Here is an 11,024-nt window from a genome sequence, read left to right as displayed (position 1 = left end):
GCCTTGGCCACCCTCGCCTGGTTCACTATAGGAAATACTAAACACCCCGATAGCGCGTAGTTTTCAGAGCGGCCTGAGCTGGATCATCTCTGCTCCCGCGAGCGCCGTTGGGTCGAAATGCGGCAGGTCGGCGATCTGGACGGCCCCTGCGCCGTCCATGAGGCTCACTCTCTCCCCCAGTCTCACGGGTCCGGACAATAGGCCGATGGCGGGCTCCTGGGCCGAACCGCCCAGCAGCAGGCCTTCCTTCTGGCCTTGCTGTACGCCGCCGTAGTTTTGGGGGCCCTGGAAGAGGTTCGCCGGAAAGGCTGCACCCGCGAAGTTGTTGCCGCCGTTGCTCTTCGCCAACGCTGCTAGTTTAGTCTGCAAGAGAAAATAAAGAAAAAAAGGATTCAGATGCACAGAAAAATTGATGAACACATTAAATGAGGCTTTGCAAAGGATGTACAGCGGTCGCCTGCCTAGCCGATTCGTTTTCGTACACTTCACCACGGCATCAACCAGCACTATAGTTCGTAGCGTGACAACCAAATCGCGAAACATATGGAAGGGGTTCAGACCTGAAGTCTGACCTGCGATTTCCAGCTGCGACACTTGGAGAGTGTTGCAATCTGCGTATCAATAAAAGGCTGGCTGTTCACCTTTGCTAAGTGCTGTAGCTTGCAGCGCCAGTTTGAATTCAGTCATCCGGTATATCATGCTTTGCATAGCAGCTGGTAGCACACTGAATGCGACACGCGTGGAAGGACTATAGATACACGCGATTCGCTCCATGTCAATGGACTAGAGGATCCAGATTAGGCACTGGAGTAACACTGGGGACCTCGAACTCTTGCAGAATTTGTCGCTTACGTATTCATTACAGGGCAACGGTTATATCGCTGCAGAAATTTTAGAATTAGTAAAAGCAAGCCCATTTTTAACGGCTCTTTGAGGGTGCTCCGGTTTTTTTTTTTTTAATAAAAAATTCGCGTTGTATGTGGTGTTACAAGCCCTTCACAGTTCGCATTTCTCATAGCCTTCATACATACCACCTCTCTAACGGTATGAAAGTAACGCAGTCAATTATTACTATTGCTCTAGTTATTAGAGCTCGTCTTATGTCGGTACAAAAAAAAAGTACGTATATTGTCTCACTCTTCGATAACACATCTACACCGCCAAGTCATACAAAGACGTCTCTGCTCTTCTCGCCTCTGGTTTTGAAGTAGATGAGAAGCGAAGAAGTGGAGTCCATCTCCGCCGGAGGCCACTCACCGCGTCGTGAAGTGGGACGAGCACTTGCGAAACCTTTCCGTCGGGGCCCCTGATGCGTACGTCCACGGCTGGGCGGGGCGGAAGGTCGTTAACCGGGATGTGCACGTTCACGGGTTCGTTGTAGCGCAGCTTGGAGGTGCCCGTCCCGTGGAGCAGGTTCTTCGGGAAGACGCTCTGCAGGCTGTGGCTGTCCACGAGCAGGCCGGCTACCTGGACGTTGAGCTTGTCGTTCAGCTTAACGCTGGCTGCCGCAGGAAACACCGGCTCCGCCGCGTGGCTCTTGTGTTCCGAATGGTGCGACGCCGAACCCTTGTGGTGGCGACCGCCGTCATGACCGTTGGCGTTGCCGTGCTCGTTGCGACCGTTGTGGTTCAGGATCTGCTGCACGGCTCGAAGGACGTTTTCCGGCATTTGGCCGCCCTGTGGATAAGACGTGCGAAGAAGCTTTGAATGCGGCACTGGAGTCCCACACCGAATTTTATTGCAAAGCAATACTACTTGCACTTTCACGCCTTTGCCGTGCCGCGGCGGTGACCACCATTGACCTTCATTTGACCTTGATTGCATTAGATTGGATTAGATTGGATTAGATTTAATTAGATTGGACTGGATTGGACTGGATTGGACTGGATTGCAGTGGATTGGATTGGAATGGATTGAATTGGATTGGAATGGAATGGAATGTATTGGATTGGATTGGATGGCATTGGATTGGATTGGATTGGTTTGGATTGGATTGTATTGCATTGTATAACCGATGCATCACCACAAGTCTAACCACAAGCACCACCACCAGCTACACTACCAGCTTGTACCATGGCGTAGGTACGGATATTGCTTTCGCAATTACCGGGCTTAACCAAGCTAATCCACAGCGAATTTTTAGAGCGCAGCTCTTTGGCGTCCGTTCCTGGGTTTCGCGTCGTCGTCGGCGTCGGCCTCGTAACCAGCTCCGCCCCCCTTTCATCCCCCCAGCGCTATCGGCGTCAGCGGCATCAGTCAGTCGCTGCTATCTCTTCCCTCCTCCCTTTATCGTGTTGTCCGCTTGCTGCGCGCGCTTCTGCCCCCATCGTTTGCCGCTGGGTGTACACGCCGCCCCCCTCCCCCCTCTTCCTGCGAGTCTCCGGTTGTCAAAGCGCCGGCTCGAACTTAATGCCTTTCTTCGCTCCTCCTCCAATGCAACCCCTGTGCGGTGGCAATCAGAGAGCCAGATCGGTGGCGGCGGATCTGTATATGTGCACCGCCCGAGCCGAAATTGCGAATACGTGTGAAAAATAAAAAAAAATTCTGTGATAGCGCATACATGTGTTGCTCGATTTCTTTGCCTCAATCTATCGAAAAGGTGAGACAGCTTATTTGCTGCGCTCAAATTTCGCATTAGGAAGTAACGTAATCGTCGGTAATTTTTTTTATCTCAGATTTATCGTTCTCTCGGTAAAGCTAAGAATTCAGCTTTCATATCACCGTTGTAGGAGTGGTAGGAGAGTGAGATAGCTTCCGCTCATTTAGTGGCGTCACACAAAAAATAACTGAATGAAGACACCATGTAAGAAAGGGCTGTCTCCGTAACACCACGTACAATCTCTTATTACCAGGTCAATAAGGCAACGTAGAAGAGCACATTGAGTATACCAAGTTATGGATCGAAGTAAAAATTTCTGTTTGCTGCTTGGGAGAGTAGGAGGGATTACATTACTCCTCCCCATTCACTAATATATCAGGGCGTGCAACAACAGATTACACCCTAAACAAAAAGGAGTAAAAAGAGAGTAAGGTGTCGTCTAGCGCACTCCCTTTTATAAAAGGGTGTGGGTGTCCTTTTTTTATCCCGTATTACTGTTTATAGTGTTAGGCGACGCATATTAGTGAGCTGAAAATGTTTTCGTTGCAGGCCCCTGCTGAGTCGGTAGGGAGGAAAGCCACTAACTAGTATTGTGAAAAAAAAAATTCAGTGATAATCGTTTTCTTTTTTATTCATGATCCCTTTTGCGAGCCTGCTTCTAACTCACTCACGCATCTTTCATGATTTAGTGTGCACGATTGCCGTTAGTGAGAGTTTGTAAGAGTTGTAACTGTTGTTGAATACGGCATAAAGATTTTTGTTTATACCGTTTACGAATAATTCCCTTCCCTTGCAAGTTGTTGGCGAGGCCTGCATCTCATATTCGGTAACGATGAGATCGCGCCATGTTGTCCTTGTTTAAACATGAACTTACAGTATGGAAGGCTGTGGGCAAAATGATTAGGCCTTGTAGCATTTCATCCGTTGTTTACATGAAGATCAATTCCTGATCCATATCAAGCCTTGGTTGAGCTTCTAACATTCATGTCAGCAGCATGGGTACATATGAGGAAAGTGATACCGTACGGCTCGAGGCAACTTTGATTGCAGTCGTTGTTATCCCAATTTATTGCTGTGTACAGAAAATGTACCAAGGATAAGCAGGAAACTGTATTTTCATAACTAGAAGGCGAGTGATTGCTATCTGACGATTTTTCTGGTATTCCGCAAAGGAGTTTGTACCTGATCATCTATATCAAGCAGGGGGTATAACGTAAAGCACTGGCACGACGCGCACTTCTCTTTCCACGGACTGAATGTTAAGTTTGTTTCCAGCCTGAGTAGCAGTGGTCTTTCTGACCCGCAGTTGAAATAACTGCGTTTTAATGATACGTTGAACACACGTGGAGGGAATACCATTAGCACGTGTCTATTCTTGTCAAGTACTAGCAAGAAATCGTTGAGAAAATGCAGCCAATAAATGATATCTTAACAACAGTAAAAACTAGTCAAAGGTCAATACTTTTCTGGCTATGGTCAAGCTGCGCGGTTTGGCTTGCGTTGTTGGGATAACTAACAATGAACCTTCTCTCAGTTGCTACGTATTAGTTTTGAGACTCGTGGTTCAGCCCGCGTGACGGTGTAAGGCTATTTTTGTCCGAAATGAAAGCACAAATGCGCGTCGAATGCCTCACCTGGCTGCCATCCACGACGATCACTTCCGGTTTCGGAAAACCGCCGGCCGACATGATCGCCTTCTTAGCCGCGTCCACGAGCATGTTCACTTCGTAGGGCACGCCGTGGCCGCCTCCTTGGTGGCCGTGCCCCGCCGGTGGCCCTTGGAGAGGAATCGGCTTAAACGCCTGTATGCGCACATCTCTGATTCCACCGCCTTCCCCGACTCCCTTACCGGTCGCGTCAAACAGGGGCTCCACCTTCAGCTCGATGGGCACGGGAGTCTCAGTGATGACCTTCTGGATGGCCTGGTTCTGAGGAACGTAAAGTTGCTGCGACCTGAGCATCTGCTGGATCGGGTCCTGCGGCTGGCCGAATAGGAAATGTTGTTGTTGCTGCTGCTGCTGCTGCTGCTGCTGCTGTTGCTGTTGCTGCTGGTGCTGTTGGTTCAGCTGGTTGAGTTGCCGTTGAATCTCCTGTCTAAGATTGTGAAGCTGTGGTCCCTGCAAGTTCCCCTGCCCTATTAGGGGACCTCCCAAGTCGATGATGGGGACACGCAGCGGCTGATTTGGACCTCCAGCTCCGAAGAACTGGAGTGGCTGCATGAGCGGTACTTTCTGAGGGTTGGCTAGCAGCTCTGCCAGCGGACGCGACTGGAGCATGTTGTTCTGGTGTTGCTGCTGGACGGCGTTGAGCTGCTGTCTGAGGGCCTGCGCCTGCGACTGAGGGTTGTTGATCTCAACGAGAAGTACCTGAGCGTCGCGTGGCGCTGGAGTAGGCGGCGGCGGTGGCAGAGGAAGCTGACCAGATCCTCGTTGATGGTCCGGCTTCGGAGTGGCCCGCAGGTTGTTGCGGAGACGAGGTGGCGCTGGCTTCGAGTATTGCGATGCCGTCCGGCCGCTATCAGCACCTGAGCCCACCGTTGATTTTCCCAGAGACTGGGCTTGTCCGTACTGGTGCTGCGGCACGTACTGGTGCTGCGAGGGCGTTGTTATACTCTGCGTGTTGTGACCCTGGTTTCCGGACCGACTGTAGTCTATGGGGGAAAATGGGCTTTCTGCACCGCCACTTGGTTGGCTTCTCTCCTGTTGGTAGCTTCCCTGGTGGTACTTGTACAAAGTAGTTTGCGTCCTCGGTGTCTTGGTAGTCGTCTGGTACCGTGTGTCGTAAGCCAAAGTCTTCGCTGGCTGTCCGCCCGCAACTGCGCTTTGGCTGCCTTGAGAGCCAGACACATGCTGGTTATGCTGATAGTATTGCTGCTGTTGCTGCTGCTGTTGCTGCTGCTGCTGCTGCGGCTGTCGTTGCTGCTGCTGATAGGTCTCACGTGAAGAATGCTGCGCTTGCCTAGTGTTCCCCTTGTTGGAAGCAAGATAGCCAGGCTTGAAGGACAGGGACGAGCTGGGCTGCGATAAGCTGTCCTGGGCTGTGTCACTCACTCGTGCGGGATAAGCACTGCCACGATGGTACTCGTAGTTTCCGTTCTGCGCTTGCGTGTTCTTCTGGGCGGCGGCTCCTTGGTTGTAGCCTGATACCTGGGCGCTTGCTCCGACCGTTACGCTCCTCGTGTCTTCTGGTCTGTATCCCTGGTTGGCGTACGTGTCCTGCTGAGGTGCGGCCGCGTACCCACCGCCCTGGTTTGACTGATCGGACTGCACCGGTGTAGTACTTTGGTACGCTGAAGAGCCGTAAGCGTTGTAGCTACTAACTGTGGACGGTGGCGTCTGCTGCTCGTTCTGCTGCTGCTGCTGCTGTTGTCCTGCGTACTGTTGGTAACCGACCGAGCCGACTGCTTTCCCACTACTGCGTGCTCTAGTCGCAGAATCTCCACCGATGCTGACGTATTGAGTCGAGTGTGGCGTTCTGATTTGGTACGTGTTAGCGGTACTCTGCTTTGGTGCATGCTGCGTGCGCTTCTCATATGCAGCGGCAGCTTTGTGCTCTTGCTTGTAAGTCTCATCGGTCGTGAGCTTGTAACCTGGTGGGTTTTGTTGTGCGACTTGACTTGTCTGGCTACTAATTTGCGACGACTGTTCAGTGCTTGCCTGCTTCGACTCGTAGTCGACGACTGACGATGACGGTGGCGCCGGAGATGGCGTTGTCCTGGGCTTGTATTGAGGTCTTAACGTGGGTCGGTACTGGGGTGCCCTCTGTGGCTTGGGGAACGTCCTTGCGTGATACGTCTTCGGCTTTTCTTGCGACGTATCACTCTTCTGAGTTTGGCTCACGCGTTTCTGTTGACGTTGAGTGATTGGCAGGGATCCTTTCGATGTGATCACGATCCTCCTCTCATTCTTGTTGGGCTGAGTGTACACCGAGGAGCTTTGCCCTGAGCTAGAGCTGGAATCCTCTTCCTGGCCCTTCTTGGGGATGGCAGATGCACGTGGTATCTCGTAGCTTGTGACTAACGAGGACTCCTCCTCTTTTTCTGGTGTCTTAGGCTCGAAGAACACGTTGCTGCTGCGTCCCTGTTCAACTCTAAGCGCAGAATCAGAGACTAGGCCTGCCCTGAAGGAAGATGCAGATGATCCCGCCACGTCTTCGACCTGCGGCACAATGCATTCCCGCAAAGCAGGATTTTCAAGATTTTGACTTTACGCTCATCGTTATGTATCATCCCTATCGAAATGTTCCCGGGTCATTAGGTTTGCAGTGCGGCTGTACAGTGCAGCTGTAGCAATGCTTCAGATACCCTAGCGCTCATGCTTTTTTTTTGGGGGGGGGGGGGGGGTCATAATTTTCTCCTGGTTAATTCAGCGTGTTGAATCGCAAGACATGGTTTGTGTAAAAAAGTAAAATTATCTCTTCTGAGACGTTAGCTTTAGCGATGAGAATAACAGCATTAAGATCAAAACATTTAAGTTACAGGTTTTAACAGGATTCCCACAAAATAGCAGAACCCCGTGGTGGTGCTTACGTGCTTAGATGAGTTTGTTCACAGCTCCATGCAGTTCAGTCCACTTTTTGATAAGCGAACAAAGCCCTAGAGATAGATTGCCTTTCTCGGAAATCACTCAAAGAGCCCTAGAGATAGATTGCCTTTCTCGGAAATCACTCAAAGATAGCGGAGGTTTCATCCTCGCTCTGGTTCAAGAAGTAAAGGCGACAGCTGCGCCGTTCTTTCAGTAATACATACTAACGACATCATAATTTCTGGGAACGACATCTAAAAGAACATACGCTGTAAAAACATTGGATTATATTGAATAAAACACACTTTAACGTCCCAGGGTCTGTTACTTAATGCATCTCTTGAAGTCACTGAAAATTTAGAGAGTTCTACCTGCTGGGGTCTTGCGATACTGTCCTTCACGGAGTATCGTCCGAGTGCCGCGGTGTCCGTGTCTTGCCCCTCCGCGTTCAGCAGCGATGAAGGAGCGGAGCCCACTTCGTATCCGTACTGGTACGACTGCAAGAGTTTGGCGTCGCGAAAAAATCACATCAGTGCTGTCTCATTCATTTTCAATGTTTTCTGTTTTAGTAGCAAACTGGCTGCGCATCGCTGTATTGCTATAAATCACTGCGTGTCGGGATCTGAAGGCTTACTGAAAATCATACTCTGATACTTTAGTTTTTGTCTGCTGACCTGTAAGTTTCTTTTTTACTTAAGTTCAATTGAAAGTTGTTGCATTAAAACAGAAGTTTGAAATGTCATCTTTCCAGGAGCACATGGCATTTTGATAAAGTTCCAAATAGAGGTGACGTTCATCATCCCCAATGCACCTTGTGAAAGCCGCCGTAGAAGATTGGAGACGGTTGTTGACTTAAGCAACAACGTACTCTATTGGTGCCCGTTCTTTAGATTCGATGAGCGCACCCTTCAGATTTTTTTTTATTTTGGTAAACAAGAACAAGCTGGTTGTTTCAAGGCCCAGGCTGTAAGGCGATTTACACCAAATACCCGTCCTTGTTTTTCTACAATGACGTGAAGACAAGGGCAAGGGAATCACTGACGCATGTGCAGCGCCACTGAGCGCTACCAAATCAGATAGTGATAAGCTTCTGGGGAAGACAGTAAGAACCTTCATTTGCGTGCAACATATTGCAATAGCATCAGCTAAGAAAGGTAACAGCCGAGAAGGTATGAGTTGTCGAAAATCACTCGTAATTTTCGAGGCAACGCCCATTATTCGCGCTCGTTTCGTTCTTATCAAGTTCCCTACTTTGCTTTCTCTTCTGCCATGTGAATGAAAGGTTTGTTTATTTTAGTATTCATCAATACTCCTTATTTCCGTTCGTTAGTGGGAAGTCCGGAGAAGTCAGTGCCTACTCGAAAGCAATTATCTTCTAGTTTCACTGCTCTAACTGAAGGAAGCACTGAGAAAGACCGAGCCGATGTTCTTTGGAACCATTGCATACGTTTGATCGTAAGTACACTATGTAACGAGGGAAACTGTTCATCCGTACCTCATCTTCCTTTTAAGCCTTATCTGGAATGAGTGTCAAATTTTCTCAGCCACTCTAATATTTTCTCAGTGAACACATATTAGTATCTATTAGAGCCGAATGACACACACTGGTAAGAAGTTTACGCCAGCTACAGAAACATTTATAGAATACAGCAGGTTGTGTAAAAGCCCGCAGTGTGAACCGTCTGTCGAAGGGACGGCCCCGGCACTGCTGAGCCGCAGGAGGTTGTATTACCGCCGGTAGGGGTGAGGGTGACGGCGCTGCGGTGACGATAGACTTGGTGGACTCTCTGCTCTCGATGTCTTTTTCGGCGGACCGGGAAGCAGCTTCAGCCTGCTGTGACCGCGGTTCGCCTGCCGCGGAGAGCGTTGCTGTGACTAGAAGAAGCAGGAGTGGGCTCCATGACTGCACCGGCATGCGTGAAAAGGAAGCAGAAGCAGACAGCTTGTCACATCATCATCATCAAATGAGCGCTTGCTTTGTCATCTCGCAGAACATCTCGTGCACCGCGAACACAGTAGATAAAGACTCAAACAACTAGATATTTCTCGCCGCCACACAAATAACTGCCCTCCTCGGATGTCATTGACTGGAGGAGAACACAAACTGACGCATTTCTTAACCTTAACGGTTAATAAAGGGGGTACTGCGCACAAAAAGACACGGACAAGAAAGTAACACAACAAGCGCAGTGTGTTAACTTCGTGTCCGCGTCTTTTTGTGAGCATTACCCTCTTTTATTTACCATGATTGACCGACTAGCCCAGCAATGTACGCTCTTAGCCTAATCTTAACGTTTGACACAAGATCAGATCCACACAATACCGAAGTTACTCTCCTTGGTGCGAAGCAATTAAGCCCCACGTTCTACCATACATCTTGGGAATGCTAGGACAAACTGGACGCAAATTTAATAGTGCCACACCCGACACACGAGAAGTGGGAGGAGGCCCTGACCAGCGACAACCTGCACCAGCAAGTTTGTATCATCCAGCTAGTCCACAAGTCAGCTGCCGCAGGCGGAGCCCTGGACTAGGGCACCCGACCATGCGACTCCTGCGAATTAATCTATTCTAATTAAAAGTTTTTTCTCTTTCTCTCTATGTCACTCCTGCCGCCTCCTACTGCCCGTTCCGCACACCTCGCTAGCCGTGAATCTACTTACAACAGAAAAGCGCAAACTAATTCCTACCTTGGGACCCCTACTACCCTACCACACGCTAAAACGCCCTGACCACCATCATTACCAGGTATGTGACATCTACAATGACAAAATGCACGTTCATATTAGCCTCACAGACGTGCCACTCAATGACTGCACTACCTCCGAACGAAACTCCTCCACATTCTCTCATTAAGCCCATGAATTAGAGCTGTGCACGGGCTCGGGCCGGCCCGAAAGCCCGTACCCGGCCCGGCCCGCGGGCCGGGCTCGGGCCTTGCTGAAGTCTATTCACCCGGGCCCGGGCCGGGCTCGGGCCACGGTATATTTGTCTCGGACGGGCCGGCCGGGCTTCGCGATCGCTCCTGCGTGGCTCCAGCCGCCCTACTGTTGCAAGGTTCGAAACTAATCTCCACATGAGTGGTCTCACGAGCCCAAATGACACTGCACAAAGGAAGGTGAGGTGTGTCGAGCTGCCACAGTTTTGGAGAAGCAAGACAGCGACGTACCCAAAGCTTTCTCTTCTTGCCAAGAAAGTGTTAGCCATTCCGGCTACCAGTTCAAGCAGAGAGAGAAATTTCAGCGCTGCCAAGTTCATTATGCAGGAGCGCCGCACTTGCCTCAAGCCGTCATCAATGGAGGATTTGTTGTTTTTACATAATAACTTGGAGTGATAACTCTCTACGTGCGCCGTGTTTGCATGCACTCACTAATTTTCATCTAAATCATGAGAGTCGAGCATTTTAAAAACATTGAAATAAACTGATTTTCCTTAAATTATCTCTTTCTGTTTCATCGTCACAATCATTTCAGTTTTGCAGGTCGGGCCGGGCCCGGGTGGGCTTAGGTTTCTTCAGTGTCGGGCCGGGCCGGGCCTCCGTCAGTACTGTGGGGCTCGGGCCGGGCTCGGGCTGAAATTTGCGGCCCGTGCACAGCTGTACCATGAATCCTATTCGGGAGAGAACTGGGTCACCTCTCCTTCGGCTTTCCTTCCAACACAATGGCCGCTTACGGTGGCCCGCGACACCCACATGTTGAGTAACCATCATACCGCTCCGAACTCTAGTGTCAACCCACCTGCTTAAACCAGAAACCCGGAAGTGCACCGCATATTAAAGTTTTCTCTCCCTCTACCATTCTGAAGGGAAAGCTTAGCACAGCCGCTAGCAAAGCAATGGCAACGAGGACACGCCCAGTAACTGGGAACAAAGAAAACAGCGCATCTCATGTCGTGCTTTCCCA

The 11,024-nt window shown here is 50.1% G+C and overlaps 1 protein-coding gene across 1 annotated transcript; it reads right to left on the bottom strand.

Annotated features, from left to right (window-relative positions):
* LOC149359940 (uncharacterized) lies at positions 1-9,037 on the bottom strand. Its single transcript, XM_089567762.1, has 5 exons — positions 8,855-9,037; positions 7,494-7,619; positions 4,234-6,756; positions 1,258-1,677; positions 1-363 (listed from the first exon to the last, which is right to left on the bottom strand). Exons 1-5 carry the CDS (start codon positions 9,035-9,037, stop codon positions 64-66), a joined length of 3,552 nt encoding a protein of 1,183 aa, XP_089423888.1. The 3' UTR covers positions 1-63.
* Between the last annotated feature and the right edge of the window lie 1,987 nt (positions 9,038-11,024).

The sequence above is a fragment of the Amblyomma mixtum genome, chromosome 2 (assembly GCF_055824585.1).
Source record: "Amblyomma mixtum isolate Tamu chromosome 2, ASM5582458v1, whole genome shotgun sequence".
Taxonomy (NCBI): Eukaryota; Metazoa; Arthropoda; class Arachnida; order Ixodida; family Ixodidae; genus Amblyomma; species Amblyomma mixtum.
The sequence above is the reverse complement of the archived record's forward strand: the minus strand, read 5'-3'. Positions and strand labels throughout refer to the sequence as shown.